Source organism: Theropithecus gelada, chromosome 4, assembly GCF_003255815.1.
Source record: "Theropithecus gelada isolate Dixy chromosome 4, Tgel_1.0, whole genome shotgun sequence".
NCBI classification, from domain to species: Eukaryota; Metazoa; Chordata; class Mammalia; order Primates; family Cercopithecidae; genus Theropithecus; species Theropithecus gelada.
In genome coordinates, this window is record NC_037671.1 from 162,799,088 (window position 1) to 162,818,735 (window position 19,648).

At 40.0% G+C, this 19,648-nt stretch overlaps 1 protein-coding gene across 1 annotated transcript; it reads right to left on the minus strand.

Annotated features, from left to right (window-relative positions):
• Positions 1-2,237: 2,237 nt before the first annotated feature.
• Positions 2,238-19,398, minus strand: PERP (PERP, TP53 apoptosis effector). Its single transcript, XM_025381603.1, has 3 exons — positions 19,000-19,398; positions 8,207-8,347; positions 2,238-3,729 (listed from the first exon to the last, which is right to left on the minus strand). The coding sequence occupies exons 1-3, from the start codon at positions 19,211-19,213 to the stop codon at positions 3,503-3,505; spliced, it is 582 nt and encodes a 193-aa protein (XP_025237388.1). The 5' UTR covers positions 19,214-19,398; the 3' UTR covers positions 2,238-3,502.
• Between the last annotated feature and the right edge of the window lie 250 nt (positions 19,399-19,648).

The window sequence follows — 19,648 nt, forward strand, 5'->3', positions numbered from 1 at the left end:
TTAACAACAAAGCACTGGATAGTACAAGTGGAAGATCATTAATATGACTGGATAGGAACCTCTTTTAATTTCCCTTTCTTGGCTTTTTCCACACCCTAGGTGGATTATACTCAGCACTGCCACACCTAGAAAATACACTCAGATACCAGAATTGCAAAATTCAGGAAGAATGCACTGCACGCTGTATCCAGGCAAGCCAAGCTCACCCAAAAATGGTCTCAAAAAGCAAAGGGCTCTGACCATCGACTGAGGGGGTTGCAAGCCCAGCCCGTCTGCAGAAATTTTTAAACTTGAAACCACACTACAGAAATTATTTTATATATTATACACTTATTTTTAAAACTCAACTGTAAAAATAAGTGTTGCAGGAAGAGTGAGGAAAAGAAGAGGGAATATAAAAGAGGAAGTTAGGACTGAATCCATTCGTTCCAACTTCCCTAAGCAATCCACTTATTGATCAGTGTTTCCAACTCAAGGAATATTTAAAATTTTTTAATTAAAGAAAAAATTCTATCAATCAGAGAATCTTGAAGGAAAGGGGATCACTTACAATCATTTTACAGGTGAGGATATTGAGACCAGCAGGAAGATGACCTGCCCAAGCCTGCACAGATAGCAAGGACCAAAGTTGGGGATGAGACTCAAATATTCCCTTTCAGATATGCTTAGAAAAACAAGTCAGTGTTCACATTTACTGTATTAATAGGAATGTCTTTCAGGGGGAGTTTACAGAAAAAAAATTAAACCGAATTAATTTAGGATGACTATATTTTCCATTGTTTTCATTTCCTTAAAAAAGGAAAGGCTATGGAACTTGATTATCAGTTCTGCAGTCTATGGTTTTGAAGCTAAGTTATTACACCCCACAGCTACCTGTGTGAACATGGAAAGACCTTGACATATTACTTCTTTGTTACATTCAGCAGTAAGTGGCACTTAGCATGTCTGGCTACTTACAGAGTGAAATAATTGCTTAGGAACCTAGAACTGCTTATTTAAAGGGTGGGAACTCAATATTTAATTACCGAACCAAAAAGCACCTCAGCTTTACCGTGGGAAATCTCATGCAATGCACTGTTAGCCTTCAGGTGTTTCTCAGCCCAATTCTTCATTACTCTCCAGAATCCTCTGGAACTTCCCTTCTGTTCATGACATAAAGGTATCTGTCTTGGTGAATCTGGACCAATAAGGAATGGCAGATCTCTATACTAGAACAAGGCTGAAGGAAGCAAAACATTTTTGTAAAGTATCAGACTTAGTATCTTTGTCATAAATACTTGAGGTTGACCTGGTTCTATTATATCAGGCTCGTTGGTCCCAGGAGGTTGCATTTTTCCTAAATGTGCACCGTTAAGGTGTTGTGTGATTGAGGAGGGGAAGAAGGAGGTTGGATGGGAAATAATGCAAAGACAAGTTCATGGTTAAAGAAGCTTATAAATGGAGTAATTTTCATGTATAACAGGAGACCACATTTCTTTATCTCTAGATATCCATTATCTTCTTGAAGGAGCTGTGGTATTATTTTAAATGATGGGATTTTTAACATTTTTAATGACCACTTCAAATTCTCCACCCGTCACGGCATAGTTGGTGGATTTTTCTTTTCAATTTTGGTATAACCACCCAGATTACATTTCTCTAACATTCATCTTGCATTTTGAAAAGCATAGAAAAATTCACTGCCAAGGACTAGCTGGCCAACAGTAGCCCTAGGGAGAAATATTTCCATTCTCCCACCCAGCCTCTCTGCACCCATCCTCACAATGACATACACCATAGCGGAAGTAACCTATAACCTATGGTGGGAAAAGGAGTAACAAATGATAAAATGGGAAGGTGGGCAAGGGGAAAATAAATCGAGACTGCTACCCCACCACCTGAATGGAAGGGGACCCCAGCACAAGGAGGGGGCTTCAGCTACACTCCACAAACGTCCCCCGGTGTCTGAACCTGCCAGAAATCTCTTAGTCCATTTTCCTCTGGTTGGTAGGACTGTAGAGAAATTGTTTAATGTGTGTCTAGGGTATTGTTCATTGAGGAAAAAGTTCAGGGAGTAGATGACTAGAATTCATTCATCTCCACTCAAAAATTGGTTTTGGACACCTAAAATGAGCAAGGCCTTTAAAACTTCAAACAAACAACAAAAACCACTTTTCATTATAGACCATGTTCTTATTACCCATTGTTTTTTAAATTCCCTTACCCAGATTTGAAAAACGGAAAAACTACAAACTGGAAACAAGTTTAGAATACCTGGTTTATTGGGAAAACTTCATAATGAAAACTACAATTGGCTTTTTCCACAACTTACAAAATAATAATCTGATATTTAAAATGAATTGGTTTTCATTATGTAAGTAGAAATGGTAAAAAAAAATAGTAACCCATTTGATGCATCATATATATGCTATTCAGAGAAACTCAAATCCCCGAATTCTCCTGTGGCATGTTTTACATCAGACATTTGACATCTGTTTACCAAGAAAGACCAGGATTTTAACTATATGTAGGTTTCTGCTTACAGTTGCAAACTATCAGAAGCCTGTCTATATGATAGAGCCCAGATAAACCTGAGATTTAGAAAAGCGAGTCATTTATTCTCCTGAGGCTGTTTTAGTGGCACTTTTGTGACAGGAATGACCCTCCTGATGCTTTACTACACAACTTAACCAGATCTATCAGTCATGATAAATTAGACCCAGTCCATCTTTCAATCCAGTCTACTCTGGTTCTGAACATATAAACACAAAACACTACAGATTTATTAATATAGCATTTTCCCATATCCTAACCCTATAAAGAACTTTAAAGAGAAAATTTCGTCTAAATATTTCACACTTAAAGTAAAGCCTTACTAACTATGGCAACAGGTTTGGACCACGAAACAGTACCTTCCTAGATGACATACCGAGTCAACATGAAGCCTTAGCAAAAAGGAATGATTCAGGATATTAATGAGAAATTCTCACAAACGATATGCATTTAGGAAATGATTTTGCTTTCCTTAAATAGTCTGAAGGCTTAAAAATAAACTTTTTGTGTGTTTATTTTAGAATATTTGGTCATTAATAATTTGTAACATTATCTTCCTCTTATCCTTAGCCCTTAACAGACCCAGTGCATTCTATTTGGAAATAACAAGAACTTGATCAGATTATTAAGTCTTGGAAACCGCATTTTTACCTTATAAAGTGTTAAGTTTCATATTCATATTCTCTTCTAATTGTACTATAAATGCTACAGATAGATATAAGGAAATATTGGCATAGTATAGGTAATTAGTGAAAAGACACAACTTTCACAAAACATATTAAAAGATAAACATGAAACTATAACACTACTTAAAAAATATTTTCACCCAAATTATTTTAGCATTTTTGACTAGTTTAATCATATGAACACTGCCAAAAAATGGGTTCAAAGTCGCCTGGAGAAACAGAAGAGTTTCTTCTTCTGGAGTCCATCTCAGCAGCGGCGACTTTCTCCCATACTCATTCTCAAGTTAGGCAGATGTGTAGAAGTACCTGGGCTTGGCATTACCCAGAAGGTCATCTTCGTAGTTGGGGAGGCAGCAGAAGAAGAAGGCACAGCCAATCAGGATAATCGTGGCTGCCCACCCAAAGCCGTAGGCCCAGTTATAGATGTAAGTGACAGCAGGGTTGGCATGAAGGGCGAAGGTCTGGGTGTACTTCACGGGGTAAATTACCAGGGAGATGATCTGGAACACAGCTAAAGGGAAGAAAAAAATCCCAGGGTATGAATGCATACATGCATGAAGGAATAAATACACAGTAACGACAGATTAACTCCTTCCACCAAGTTTCTGCCTCGAAATAAGTATAAAATCTACCTGGAGGCAGGAGGAATCTGGTTAGGCAGAGGCCAAAAAAGATTCTTGACTACTGTGTGTAAGAGATGCCTGGCACTGAGCAGTATCACACACATATGCCAAATATGTGAAAAACACACACACACAAAAATAATTGGAGAGCCATTCTATATTACATAAGCATTATATATACTATAACAAAAAAGTACAAAACTGGCATACAATACAAAGCAGCACAGTAAAGAACAACCTATTTTTTTCATCTTTGTGTTTCCTATACCAAACACATACTTCATATGTTCAGTGTTAGCAAAAATTACATACATATACATATATATGTATATATACACACAGGCATGCACATATATACACACAGCCATGCACACATGACTCAACATTGATATTCAATAACAAATCACTGGAATATTCATTCAATAAGTAAATGACTAAATGAAACAATGAACTGATATTGAGAATGATCAAGGGGAGAATCCGCAGAGAAGCCTGCAGAGGACGTGGGAATCTGAAGAGGAAACAGACGTGGAGGGAGGGCAGGGGGAAGGGCATCGGGAGGTGCGGTGGGGACAGGAAAAATAAAAGCAGCAAATGATCACAGTGCTTAGGGAGGTGTGAGTGAGGATGTGGAAAGAAACACATGAAGATTTCTAAACTCTCTGGGATAATAGTCACATTATTACAATTATTAACCATTGTAATAGTATTTAAGTAATTTCAAACAAATTATAAATTTCAAACGATAATGAACATAATGTTCATTATCGAGTCTACTTCCGTGGTCTTTTTCAATGAACATGCATGATTTTATAAAGCTACAATGAGTATATACATGTGTGTTCTGCATCATTTTAACTTAATATTTATATGTACATTGCCATGTCAAAGGGTCTGATTTTAGCTCTTTCACCGTAAGACACTACTCTCCACAAGGAGGGACCAAGTAGCTGTGCCCGCCAGGAAGGTATCAGGAAATCTATAGTCCTCACCACCATTTTTCTACCATCTTAATTCTTTTCTACAGCTCCACAGATGTACCTTGAAGTAGTTTTCTTTTTCTTCTTCATTTTTTTTTCCACTGCTAGAAAGGCTATAGATGTTTCTGTATCTTCATTTGTTGCCTCTAATTCTTAACTAAACTAAAACATTCCTCTTGTAATTTACAAAGGACAATCTTAGGGCAAATCTTAAATATTTATCTACTTCTGGTATACTTTATTTTTTTTTTTATTTATTTTTTTTTTTTGAGACGGAGTCTCGCGCTGTGTCACCCAGGCTGGAGTGCAGTGGCGCGATCTCGGCTCACTGCAAGCTCCGCCTCCCAGGTTCAGGCCATTCTCCTGCCTCAGCCTCCGAGTAGCTGGGACTACAGGCGCCCGCCACCACGCCCGGCTAGTTTTTTTTTTTTTTTGTATTTTTAGTAGAGACGGGGTTTCACCATGTTAGCCAGGATGGTCTCGATCTCCTGACCTCGTGATCCGCCCGCCTCGGCCTCCCAAAGTGCTGGGATTACAGGCTTGAGCCACCGCGCCCGGCCTACTTCTGGTATACTTTAAATAGCAAACTCTTACTATTTAAGTTTGTCATTTGCTACCACATACTGTGTAAGATACAAAAGCAATGCTTTTCTACGTTGACTTCTAATTTTCTTGGTAATAAATATTAAATATTGCTATTTATCAATTCTGGCTCATCATATACAAAGTCCTTATAATAGTTTGGATTAATTTCTGCCTAATTTAAATTGTATCAGTGTTCAATTTTTCTGATGTTTAATGTAAGAATATATATAAAATTTAAAACAACTGTTTCTATGAAACATACCTTAAAAGTCAAATAGGCCTTATTCAACATTACCACTAAAAGTGTGTTGAGATTTCTAGGGTTTTTATTCTTCTAAATACATTTTCTGTTCTATTTTTCATACTCTTTAAAGGAAAGGATGAGTATTAAATTACAAAATGAAAATTCTAAGTTAAGCCAACTGTTAAGCTATAAATCTGTTGAAGCTCACTGAACTAATTTTCTTTACAACAGTAACTCTGCTACCCTGTCACTGTGGATGCCCACTGCTAGATCTTTTTGTTTTAATGCTACAAGAAAGCAATGGATAAGAGTGTTACTAGGATTTTTTTTTTATTGTGGTAAAATATACGTAACATTTATCATTTGCACTTTCAACTGTTCACTATAAGGGTACAATTTAGTGGCATTAAATAAATTCACAACGTTGTGTAACCATTACCACTGTCTATTCCCAAAACTTTTTCATCCATACATAAACTCAGTATCTCTTTAAAAATAACTCCCCATTCTTCCCTCCCCGCAGGGAGTAACTTTTATTCTGCTCCCTGTCTCTGTAAATTTGCCTATTCCAGGTAGCTCATGTAAATGAAATAATATATTTGTTCTCAGTCTGTGCCTGGCTTATTTCGCTTGGCATGTTTTCAAGGTCCATCATGTTATAGCATATATCAAAATTTCATTCCTTTTTATGGCTAAGTAATATTCCACTGTATGTATACACACACTCTGTTTGTCCGTGCATCTGCTGATGGACACTGGTTGTTTCCACCTTTGGGCTGTTGTGAATAGTGTTGCTATGAACATGGGTTACAAGTATCTTCAAGTTCTTGTTTTTAATTCTTTTGGATATATACTTAGGAGCGGAATGCTGGGTCATATAGTATTTACTAGGATTTTTTCAACTAACATTAATGTCTTAGTGTGTTATTTATTTATTTATTTATTTGAGATGGAGTCTCACTCTGTCACCCAGGCTGGAGTGCAGCGATGCATCTCGGCTCACTGCAACCTCCACCTCTCAGGTTCAAGTGATTCTCCTGCCTCAGCCTCCCATGTAGCTGGGATTATAGGTGTGCACCACCAAGCCCAGCTAATTTTTGTATTTTTAGTAGAGATGGGGTTTCACCATGTTGGCCAGGCTGGTCTCGAACTCCTGACCTCAAGTAATCTGCCTGCCTCGGCTTCCCAAAGTGCTGGGATTATAGGCATGAGCCACCACGCCTGGTCTTAGTGTGTTATTTCTAATGGTGATTTAAACTGGCATCTATGGAGTTTTCTAAGACATGTGAAAGGAAGATACATCAAGTGTGTTTCCTTGCTAGGGTCTCATAAATTTGAACTATAAAAATAACCAAGTAGAAATGAAAGTGGACACCAACCAGGTTCTTTATATGTTTTGTGATTCCAAGTCACTTCTGATTTTAAAATAATATTCAAAAAGCAAACTTTGAAAATATGAAGATCAAGAAGTTTATTTTTAATGAAGAGAAACTGTCAGATGTGCCGTGAAGAGAGCAGGGCTGTGTATGGACCAGCCGGTTTTCTGAGGCACTCCTCCTACCTCACCTGTGCTGCCCACAGCTCTATGAACTTAACTCTCCTAAGCTCAGGGAACCAGCACAAAATGGCCTTCCTCCTGGTTCATGCATGATCATACAGACCCCTTCGAGTCATAAGGCTTCCGACCTGTTTCCAAGACCATCTGCTCACTTTGTATTTGTACCTCGGGTCTGTAGCTTGAATGTCTGCTTTGGTCCCGTAAGCCTAAACTGGTAAGAAATGACCTGTGGCCTCGCTTTGCCGCTATCAACACCTTCTCTTTCTTCCCTGCTCGGGAAGTCCAGTTTTACTTCTGAATCTAACTCTGTGGCTAGGGTCCTGCCCTTGACAGATTTCCTTAGTGCCACATACCTGACTACAATTTCCAATAATTCTTCTCCTAAAATCCTAGTTCTTGTACTCCATCAGTAAGTGTTCACGCTGGGCCCTGCATACGTGAATAACTAAATTTCCTCACATCACCCATGTCTGGACCACTATCTCCCCACACAGGCACTATGCTGCAGATTCCCGTTCCGGCCCCTCCCAGGGTCTTCCCTCCCACGGCAGAGCACCATTTCATGACCCACATCATAAGATCACGAGACTCTTTCAACAAGGGAAATAGTTCAGGGGCGTTCAGGTCCCCTCAGCAGGGGGCTCACAGCAGGCCTGGGCTGGGGGCCACAATGGAGAGCACTGCTTTTCCAAGGCTGACATAGCCTAGTTTCTTGGGTAGAGGAGTCAGTGGATAGGGCCCCTTAAGAGAGAGAGGGGCATGTAGAGTGACAACCCTTGTCACTTGGATGGGGAGTACAGAACACTGCATGAGCCACAGGAGGAAAGGGACGCAGATCTTAAAACACTTCTCTCCTCTGTTACTTCTACCCTAGTGATACATTTTCCAAGAACAGACTAGACACTGTAACAGTCATGGGTCTTCTTTGTGGAATTGACCGTTACTAAGCTGATGCCCACTGAAGGCATAAATGAAGAATTGCTGACACACAATCTTACCAGCCAAGGCAAGGAGACCTCCAATCACTCTTAGGAAGACAAGCATCTGGGGTCCACAGAGGGCGAAGAAGGAGAGGATGAAACAGATCACCAGGATGATGAAGCCACAGAAGAGCATGGCAGCCGCTGCTCTACCCCATGCTGCAAGAAAAAAAGAAACAGCAATTAACAAGACAGACATACCAAGTTTAAAAATTTCTTATTGTAGTATCAATATAGTTTTTGGCTTTTTTCCCCTACCAGTTGTATTTGGATGGAAGGACAGTTTTTCTTTTGACAATACTTAAGCATCTCCATATTTTAAGGGAAGAACAGGCAATTCATATGTAGGACGTTAATATACTGAGACTCAGAAATGTCTTTTCCCCCTCAGTTTTTGGCAAAAGTTTACATCTCTGAAATTAAAATCAAACTTCATTAATCTGTTTCTCATGTGATAAGTTTGCCACATAATGGGTATAAGGTTCACCCAAGTTCTAACACAACATGATCATAATAAACAACATTTTTGGTACTGAATAATCCAGATTATAAACTCCAGGAAATGTTTTTGAATATCTTTAAGGGATCTTTGTTTCATATTAATGTTTGGTTCCATACAAAAATAATCATGAAAAAATATATTTATGACTAGGCAGAGGTGTTAAATAAAACAATTTAAGCGTGGAGAAGTAGCTCTGATCTTATAACAAGCTTATAACTAGCTTATAACAAGATCTTATAACAAGCTTGGGAGCAAACCACTTTCCTAAATTTCTGCCTAAATTTTAATTTCTTAAGTATTCAAAATGTATCTTACAATAGATTTTAATTATTTATCTTTGCCCCAAAAAAGAATCAGGATTTGATGGCAATCAAGTTCTAGGTTTGAAGACCTACATGGGCACCTCCAGCCCTGAGTCATTCTATTCTGCACTGAGGAAATACAGAGATCCATGCTATCACACGAATGATTCTAGTCAACAACGCCTATTGTTCAACCCACCCTCATTGTTAAAACCTCTTTACACACAACCTTGCCTCTAGTGGTAACACCTAATAACATTCAGAACATGCATGAGCTTACTGAATCCTCACAACAACTTTTTTTTCCGTTTTATTTTTATTTATATATATATTTTAATTTCAGTAGTTTTTGGGGTACAAGTGGTTTTCGGTTACAGGGATGAATTGTATGATGGTGGAGATTTTAGTGCCCCCGTTACCTGAGTAGTGTAAATCTCATAATAACTTCTTAAAGTGCACACTGCTATTGTTTCTATTTTAGAAATGAAGGATATACTTAGAGTTCAAATAGCCTGACCATAGCCACACAGCTAGTAAATGGTTTAGACAGTTTGATTTCAGCCTGTTTGAATCTAAAACATGACTTTTAAAAAATAATTTACACACTATAAAGTTCGCCCTTTTAAAGTGTATAATCCAGTGGTTTTTACTGTATTCACAGCATTATGCAACCATCTCTACTAACAATCCAGAATATTTTCATCGCCCCAGAAAGAAACCCCGTGCCCATTAGCAGTCACCCTCCATCCCCTCTTCCTCCAGCTTCTCGCAACCACAAATCTACTTTCTGTGTCTATACATTTGCCGATTTGGGACCTTTCATATAAATGGAATATCATATACTACGTGGCCTTTTGTGACTGGCTTCTTTCACTGAGTGTGGTATGATGCAGTTCGTCACGTTATAGCATCAATCAATACTTCATTCTTTTCAATGGCTGATTAATATTCTGTGGTATGAATATACCACTTTAGTCTATGCGTTCATTTGCTGGTGGAAGATTGTGCACTCTTAACCTATTAGCCTTCACTGTATTTGAAAAGGAGAGTCATGAGTCACATGTCCTCCGCCTTGACATTACTCTTACTCTGTAACACAGCACAGCTGACAGTATTTGTCCTCCTTTAATTCTACGTCGATTGACTGGTCAAGGTGAAATGAAGATGGAGGCTGGCAGAAAGAGCAAGGGTGTTGGAGCTGCTGGACCTCATTTGGACCCTGCCTCTGCCCCGTTGGCCATACTTCAGTCTCTGCATCTGTTAACCACGGCTACAAACGCTTGTTCCAAGATGATGGCGAGGAAGCACACTCCTGTAGTATCAGTGACTAACTCCCCAGCCCTCACTACTCCAAACATTCCTCCTGTGTCCCTGTGACTTTTCTCCAGTACCTCATGTCTTTATTTTCTTCTACATTTGCGAGCTTCTGCACCATCCCATAAAGATTGTTCCTCAGTCATCTGATGCATTTTTCTCTCTTCATCTGTTAGAGACAAACCTGAGCTAAGGCTCCACATGCCCTTCTCCAACTCCCATGCACCTTCCAGGTCTTCCTCTAGATTCATGAATGACTGGGGCACAATAGATTATTAAGGAGATAAAACATTTTTCTGTCCTAGAAACACTGTTTTCACACAAATTAGGTCAGGATGGGGCTGAGACTGTACCTGATTTGGCCTAGTTTTATATGGACAATTTTTATTACTTTCCTCCAAATCTTCTAGCTCTTCCTGTCAGACCACTGAGAGATTTGAGAGATAAGGTTAAAATGGGAACATTTTATTTTAAAATAGAAAGGAATAAAGCCCAAATGTTAAACTTAGTAAGCCTCTTTTCTCACTTTTGCCTCATTCTTCAAGATAACTTTTAAGAGAAGAGGGACCATGCTTTGGAAAGAATATTAATTAATCAGACCTCTCTAAGTACAGCCCATAGACCACAAAGGCAAAATAAGCAGTAGTGCTCCTTAAAATGATACTCATTCCTGTGCCTCCCTCCAGACCTACGGAATCAGAGCTTGAGTGGTAGTACCCAAGAATCTGCATTTTATTAGTGTTTCTTATATCCATAAAGTTTGAGAACAACTTAGATGATTAAAGTCCTTATTAAAACAGATGCAGCACTATCAAAAAGGTTCGTATAACTTTAAGTATGTGACCCACTGTCAATTATAGTTTCATTTCTTTAGATTTTTTTAAATGGCCACTGGTAATCATTAAGTTCAATGAAGCCCAATAGTTAAATCAAATAAGCAAAAACATTATTTTAATTTTATGAGTTCACAAGTTTGAAACTGCAATGAAAGGAAACATATCTATATATGCATGTGAAATAATGCAAACATAATAAAAATCATTGCATGGCAGAATTTTCAATAAAAACAGGCAAAACCTCCTAACAAGGAACGTATTTCAATAACTAAACTTTTACAATCACAGATAAAGGTTTGAAAAATCTAGCCAAATAAATTATGTATGATATTTCTGTAAAGAGTAATATTAACAATTTTACTTATTTGAGGAAAATTAACATAAAAAGATTATTACTATTATACTTCCTCTAACATTATAGCTGAAGTATAATTTATGCTTAGTTTCCAGTGCTTGGAAGGAATTAAACCAAAGAAATGGCAAGCCAATTCACCTAACCTAAAGCCAAGACGTGAATGTAAATATAGGAATATTTTAAGAACTTTTCCCATGCTATCTTAAAACAATTCAGTTAATGTCTTGCTTATTTAAAGTGCTGAGTCTAAAGAAAATCAAAATGGAAAATTAAACAACATTTTGTCTTGAGAAAGACTGCCTTGGAAATAGAACGTGTAAAACCTGCTCCTTGCATCACGGAAACACCCACATTGAATCACTTAACTATCATTTAAGACAGAAATCTTGGCACAGTTCTAAAGATCCTGACTGATGAATAACAGACGTCTTCAAGTAAAGTAATCTGCCTTCTCATGTCAATGACCATTTAGACCATACCAGGTCTGAGCAGGGTCCTTCCAGCCCACCGTTCTGTCTGAGAAGAGGCTTTTCAGATGCAGACACTTAGAACCTGGGTATTCTCCATGACCTACATTTTGAAAAGTTAATCACTTTACGCCCTAGGTAGCTATGGTCTCACTTAGTTACCCAGAATGAGCCTACTATCTACAAACTGACCAAACCCTTTAGGAGCTGTTTATATTTTTATATTATATCATGGTCTAAATTCTATCCTATTTACCAACCCCACTGGAAAACATCAATTTTTAGAACTTGTCCTAAAGCTACATCTTTCATGATTCAATAGATGGTCCTCAGTTTTTCAAAGAGAGACTGTCCATCTTTATCTAATATGAACATAAGTTTGTCTTTCATTACTATTTTATATACCAAATTTGTGTGTGTGTGTGTGTGTGTGTAAGTGTATGGGAGAGAGTAGAAAGGATTCTCATTGTCAACTGTCATGCTTTGGATTAAGACCACAAAAGCATTCAGTACTCCAGGTAAATAGATGCTGCATTTCTGTGTAGGAAAGTTTTGTTTGTTTGTTTTATTTTCTTAAGGGAAGAGCAATTTGGTGTCCTAACTTTATTTTCTAAGTGCCACTTGGAAAAGTTCATGTAATCAAAGAAACCAACAGCATTAAAATTTAAGTGATATTCATTAGATGAACAATAGCTTATCAAAGTTTCCTAGCCCTTGCAAAGATTCAACATCAAATCAAGAACATGGAAACCAACGTGTTTTAACGTCACCAACAAAACTGAGTTTTTCCTAGGAAGGGTTTTTAAGTTTTTTGTATGAGAAAGCATGCTATATTGTTTTCCAGAAATTACATACAAAAAAACCCAAAATGTTACAAGGCTAGTAAGATCAACTAATAAGAGCAAAAAAGTAAAAATAAATAAATACCTTAAATGTCGAGCTAGAAATAGGCCAGCCGTGGTAGCTCATGCCTGTAAGCCCAGCACTTTAGAGGGCTGAGACAGGTCACGTGAGGTCGGGAGTTCGAGACCAGCCTGGCCAACATGGTGAGACCCCCCATCTCTACTAAAAATACAAAAATTAACTGGGTGTGTCTGTAGTCCCAGCTACTCAGGAGGCTGAGGCATGAGAATCGCTTGCACCTGGGAGGCGGAGGTTGCAGTGAGCCGAGATCGTGCCACTGCACTCCAGCCTGAGCAATAGAGGGAGACTCTGTCTCAAAAAAAAGGTCAAGCTAGAAATGATAAACTGAAGCTTGAGAAAATAAAATAAACTTTTATTTTGAGACAAGAAGAACGTCATTAATATTTTTTAAATTGTTGGTAATACTTTGGAGACGATCACTAATTTTCCCCCTAAAGGTAGTCCTCCTCTTCATGAATCTGCTGCATTCTTCAGTCGTTTTAAACGTGGCCTACCCTCTTACTTGATGTCCTTATGACACTAATGTGGCACCCAGCCAGAGTCCAGTCTCTTTCCAGAATACAGGATTCATCTGTCAATAATACCAAAGATTCTGTATTTTATGACACTAATGTGGCACCCAACCAGAGTCCAGTCCCTTTCCAGAATACAGGATTCATCTGTCAATAATATTAAAGATTCTGTATCATCCAAGATTTTGTCAGATTCTTCACACTGTTTCTATAACGCTCTTTAAGCCAAACATAGGCGGAACTGAAAACTGGATAAAACCACAGTTCAAGAAATAAAAAAGATCCTGCCTACAACTAAATGTAAGCATGGGAGAATGATGTATTCAAAAATATAGTTTTGCATATTCAATGAGGAGGTAATCTGCAGTGATTTGGCCAGTGCTTCTGAAACTTAAAAGTGCTTACCTCCTCCGGGATAGTTAAAATGCAGATTCCGATTCCTAGGCCAGCACAAGACACTGGACGTCCAACAACCACCCAGATAATTCTGCTGCACTGGTTTGTGACACTTTGAGCAGCAAAACCCTAGAGGACAACTCATAATAGGCCCCCCAAAAAATACATAAATAGACACCATTCTGCAGAAGTTCAGGAAGGCAGTTAAATGGCTCAACAGAGAGATGGCAGGGAGAATACATGGGAGAGCATTCCACAGCTGGTGTGAGATTCTTTACATGCTCTGCATGGTCTCATGAACCTGACTACTCCATTGCTCTCTGTTACTTTAACCCTTAATAACCTTCTTTCAGACGATTTATCTAATCAACAAGAGGAGAAGTCATTCTATACAGGATGGGGTGAAAACAGGAAAAGTCAATCTAAAGACAAGATAACTAGCAGTGAACCTGGGATCTACCCTCAAATATTTGAACATCTGTCAATGAAAGAAGACTGGAAAGTAGGAATTACACAGCTCTGTCAGTTTAAGAGAAGTACTTGGAAACAAACTATCATCCAGGGAACAGAACTAAGTTGTTGAATAAGGGACGAAGCTTAGTCACGGGTGCTAAGGATGGGTGCGGGCTTTGGTGAAAGCTCGAATCTGGTGTACTTTAATTCCCTTCTAATTATAACATCCCAGTAGTCTGCATCCCTTTACAGGACAAACACAAGTTAGGGGACACTGAGAAAAACTGAGGCTGTCTACGGTGGCTACTGCTGAGAGAGGCACATGTGGAATGAATGGCCTGGACTAGATTACTGGGTCCTAAACATTCTAGATTTTATAAATCATACGTACTTTTAAAAATTATTAAATCAATAGAGTAGCCAACTTTTTATTTTTTGCTGTGTAAGGACTTGAATGCATACATGCTCATGCAAAGAGTAATCTGTCTGCTAATGCCTAATTTCATAAATTAGGAACAGTTTTTTGTTTTGTTTTGTTTTTGAGACAGAGTCTCGCTCTGTTGCCGAGGCTGGAGTGTAGTGGCATGATCTGGGCTTACTGCAGCCTCCGCCTCTCGGGTTCAAGCAATTCTCCTGCCTCAGCCTCCCGAGTAGCTGGAATTACAGGCGCCCGCCACCATGCCCGGCTGATTTTTTTGAATTTTTTTTGTATTTTTTTTTTTTGAGACGGAGTCTCACTCTGTGCCCCAGGCTGGAGTGCAGTGGCGCAAACTCGGCTCACTCCAAACTCCGCCTCCCAGGTTCATGCCATTCTCCTGCCTCAGCCTCCTGAGTAGCTGGACTACAGGTGCCCGCCACCACGCCCGGCTCATTTTTTGTATTTCTAGTAGAGACAGGGTTTCACCATGTTGGCCAGGCTGGTTTCTAACTCCTGACCTTAAGTGAGCTGCCCGCCTCGGCCTCCCTGAGTGCTAGGATTACAGGCGTGAGCCACCGCACCCAGCCAGGAACAGTTTAATACCTTTCACTACCCAGTTCCCACTGAAAAAACCACAAGGGCATGATCTCAAAATGAAGTCCTTTCAATCGCAGTCTCCAACCTTTTTGGCACCAGGGACCAGTTTTATGGAAGAAAATTTTTCCACAGACTGGGGTTGGGGTGTGGTTTTGGGATGATTCAAGGGTATTACCTTTATTATACACTTTATTTCTAGTATTATTACACTGTATTATATATAATGAAATAATTACACAACTCACCATAATGTAGAATCAGTGGAAGTAACGGTCTGTGGTCTCAGGGTTGGGGACCCCTGCTTTAAGAGGAATTTAGACTAATGTAAACTATTGACTTGTACTTACTTTTCTTATTTATTGTGCATTTGAGAGCCACAGGGCTAACTGACCTAAAACTATTTCATGTAATACTGATTCTTTGACTTGTCCAACAGTGATTTCATGTTAAAAACAAACAAAATATCGATGCGTTTGCAGTATGCAAAGGGTGGCTTTGGTTAAAAAACAACAACAACAACAACAACGGAGGCTTTGTACTTCCCAGTTTGGATTCAAGGCAAATACTCGTCAATCCTCACTGACTCCCTGTTTCACTCTGGTGCACAAACTTATCGCCATTATTCTCCACTTGAACAAGCTGGAGCTTGCCTGCGATTTGAAATCTACACAGCTGAGGCCGAAAATATCCTCCTGATGTATTCTTTCTTAAAAACTGGAAAAGAAGGTGCCAGCGGTGCAAAACTAGTGTGAGTGAACATACATTTAAATTTCACATTTTATTTATACGTGAAATTTGAATGATTTCAATCATTAATCCATAGATTTTCTTTTCCTGTTTTGACAAATATAAATCATGATTTTTAAAAAAATCAAATAATGTTTTAAGCTGGGTGTTAATTTAGCTGGTACTATCATGTCAAAGAAAGTATTCAGCAAATAATTTGGCTCATTCATAAGGGAAAATGAGGTGATTTGGTCATCTGAAATTCTTAAACTGTCAGTAACAGTGAAAAATATAACATTCTGCTTTTTATATAGTTCTAAGGATTTATCTTTATAAAAACATCCATACTCATTAGGATTATTGTCAATATTTGCCAGGAATAACCTGTGTCTTTACTACCAAAATGAATATACTGTTATGAACATCATCTAATAAGAGAGGTGCTGAAACAGTTCGTAATAAAAAGACTTTCTTAATAGTTACAACGGTAAATCAAAATATTTATTGCCTAGTACATATGAAGTTTTTCAAAGTGGATGTACACACTCAGTTCTCTATATGGAGATCTCATTTTAATCAGAGCCATCAACCTTATTCCTTGTTGCACAAGATACTGTGTGTTTGTGCATATGTGGGAGTGTGTGTAAACTGCTTACTTCATTTTAGATAAAGTACAAGCTCATGTAAATATATGGTTTTCAGTAAGGCCTTACTGAGGCTATCTGAAAATCTAGAGTTCATAGACTCCTAGATAATCACCTTACAGTGTCGTTATACACAGCTTCTACAATTGTGAGGCCAAACTAGCCAATGTGCATGTGGCGATGAGCACAGAAGTATAACAAACACTTAAACTCATCTTTGACTAAAACAGCCAGGGGTAGCTCCGTATCTGCTGTCTTCTTCCCACAATCACCTCATGACAGCAGATCCCAGATTCATGATTTGATTCTAGATCTTCAGCAAGAGCCGTGTGTGTGTGTGTGTGTGTGTGTGTGTGTGTGTGTGTAATGCATTACTGGCACTTAATTACCTTTGCAAAGGTAGCAGGAATAATTAAATTGAGTTGTTAAAGCTACTACCATTTACGAAAATCAGTCATGCTGCATTATAAAGAGATTTTTCAAGACCCACTTAGAAAATCGAGCTTTTCTAAGGACCAATTTCTATGTCAAACTGAATTATAAACTATACACTGGTTAGTGTTTTCTTTACAATGAAAAAAATTAACATTTAGACTTGTAATTAAAAATTCAACCAAACTAAGAAAAAAAGACCTGCTTACTGCCTTCCATATACAAAGCAATGTATCAGTCTAAGGTGGAACAGCCACACCCTAAAAAGGTGAGCTCATCCTGCAAGCCAAGAAAAATAAAAATGGCATTGTGCATGTTTCACAACAGGGCTGTGGTCACAGCCAGAGCTTTGCAGGTGAAATCATGTCCCGGCAGTAGCACTGATCATAGTTCTGCCAATATCCGCCCCCCCAGTCGAAGGCACACTAACCTCACTTTATATGTGGAGGATTACTGCGTATACTTTGGGTCTGCATTAGTCTTTGGAGTAGGGTATAATTATCAAAGTATGTTTAAAAACACAAACGCAGATCTGTTAGGTCCCCTACAAGACTGAGTTCAGATGCATTTTCACTAGAAGATAGAGGTACATTATTTCAAAAAACAATGAATTCCCTTTAAAAACCTAAAAGACTGGAGATGATACAGACCTGAACTGGCGCAGTGTTTGTATGGGTTTTCAGAGAAGAAAACACACAAACTGCAAGGAAAGCTGGAATTTTCTGCAGTGTTTACATTTTATTACCCGGCTAATGGGGACCATGCTTGCTTCTGTGGGGGAAGTTCATCATGAGGACGTCCAAAAGATTACACAAAAGAAAGGGCACTAGGCTGCTGATATAGTACCCCAGAAACACAAATAAACAGGATTGGGTTGGAAGCCCTGGGCCACTTCAAAGAAAGAATCAAGTAAATGATAATAGTAAGAATTGAAAACAGGCAGGGTAGATTGCTTTCTCTGTTTAAAACTATTAAACCCAGTAGGTAAAGCCCATTTGGCTTTAAGGTTTTATTAGGCTCTCACAGCCCCCCATCTCTCCCACACACATTGCTAATCACAGTAGACCCCAGCTGTGATTCCCGTCCACCCCTAGGCAAGGAGAGGGGGCTTCCCACTGTGAAAGAAAATGCCATTTCAAACAAGCACCACGCTCCAATCCTGACTATCAGCAAGGCAAGCAGGGAGCTTCCTCCATGCTGGGAAAATGGCACACCCCAGGTACATTACATTTGCCAACTCTGCTTCACTTCGCGGGTGTAGGGAATGTGTTTGCTTTTTAGATTTCAAATCAGATTAAAATAATTAAGTTTTCTAAACAGCAATGCCATGCTTAAGCCAAAGGACACTCCCTAGAACAAGAGCTAACAAGAACTAGCCAGACCGGTAAAAAAAGACTGAAGTAGCTATTGAAATCGTTAACTGCTAAAACTGCCTGAAGGGGTTTTTTTTTAATGGGAACGTTTTTTTCAGCTATATCAAGTTGAACGAATCCACTGATATTAGGGGAGGCACGTTATTTCAATATTTATATTTTAATCATAAGAAGAAACAGGAGGAAGAGAAATTTCAGGTCTCCAAGAAACTTTGTTCATTAGATTTACTCATCTAAACTTGCAATGCTTGAAATAATCTTTCGTACGTAACTGATAAAACCCAGGAAAAAAAAAAACTATACAGTTTGAACTAGGGCCATTTCTTTCTTTTCCTTTTTTTTTTTTTTTCCTGTTTCTGAGCTTGGTGTTAGCCACCCAAAGCTACCGCTGCTGCATTTGGTTCAGGTCGGATGCATGAGCCCCAGCTCGCCCTAAACAGGCATTCTGAAAGGCACCGGCTCCCCCTGACCCTGTGAGGGCCCACCACGCGCTGCGGCTTTTGCAGGCCGCAGCCCCGAGGGCTTCCTGGAGGCGGCGGCGGCGGCGGGCTGGCACTCACCGTACTCCATGAGGCTCTGACAGCCCTCCTCGTAGGACCCGCTGCCGCCACCCTCTTGGGAACATTTCCACCACAGCGAGGACGTCTGGATGTGGTCGCTCGACTGCAACCAGCCGCGGCCGGCCAGCGCGATGATGTCGAAGGCGATGGCGCTGAGTAGGAGCAGGGGCAGGATCCAGCGGCAGCGCTCGCAGGCCAGGCCGCAGCGGATCATGTTGACGGACGGCGCGGGGCCGAGCGGAGTGGAGCGGGCGGAGTGGAGCGGGCGGAGGAGCGCGCGGGACGGGCGGCAGCGGAGAGTGGCCTGAGAGCGCGAGCGCCGCCACAAAAGTGAAGAGGCCGCAGGGAGGCGGCTCCCGAGGACGCCGCTCCGGGCGGCCCCACCTAGATTCCGGTGACTCAGAGCGCGCCCGCCCCGACCTGCCGGCCCGGCCGGGGCGGGCGGGGCCGCTGGTAAACAGGCGGGGCTGGGGTGACACCGGGCGGCGGCGGAAGGCGGCCCGAGGGTCCCACGCGTCCCCCGAGCCTCCAGTCCCGCTCGCCTGGTCCTCTCCAGGCGCGTGTTTTGTCTTCCTGGCGCACCAACATATACACCTGTTTATCTGCACAGCGCCAGCCTAATATCTGACCCCTGATGTCGCGTCGTGGC

Bases quoted from the DNA above. Each gene is read 5' to 3' on its own strand.
- PERP (XM_025381603.1), bottom strand. From the start codon at position 19,213: ATGATCCGCTGCGGCCTGGCCTGCGAGCGCTGCCGCTGGATCCTGCCC. The intron at 8,348-18,999 runs GTGAGTGCCAGC...TTTTTCTTGCAG, and splicing joins TCAGAGCCTCATGGAGTACG to CATGGGGTAGAGCAGCGGCT. The intron at 3,730-8,206 runs GTAAGATTGTGT...TCTTCCCTTTAG, and splicing joins AGGTCTCCTTGCCTTGGCTG to CTGTGTTCCAGATCATCTCC.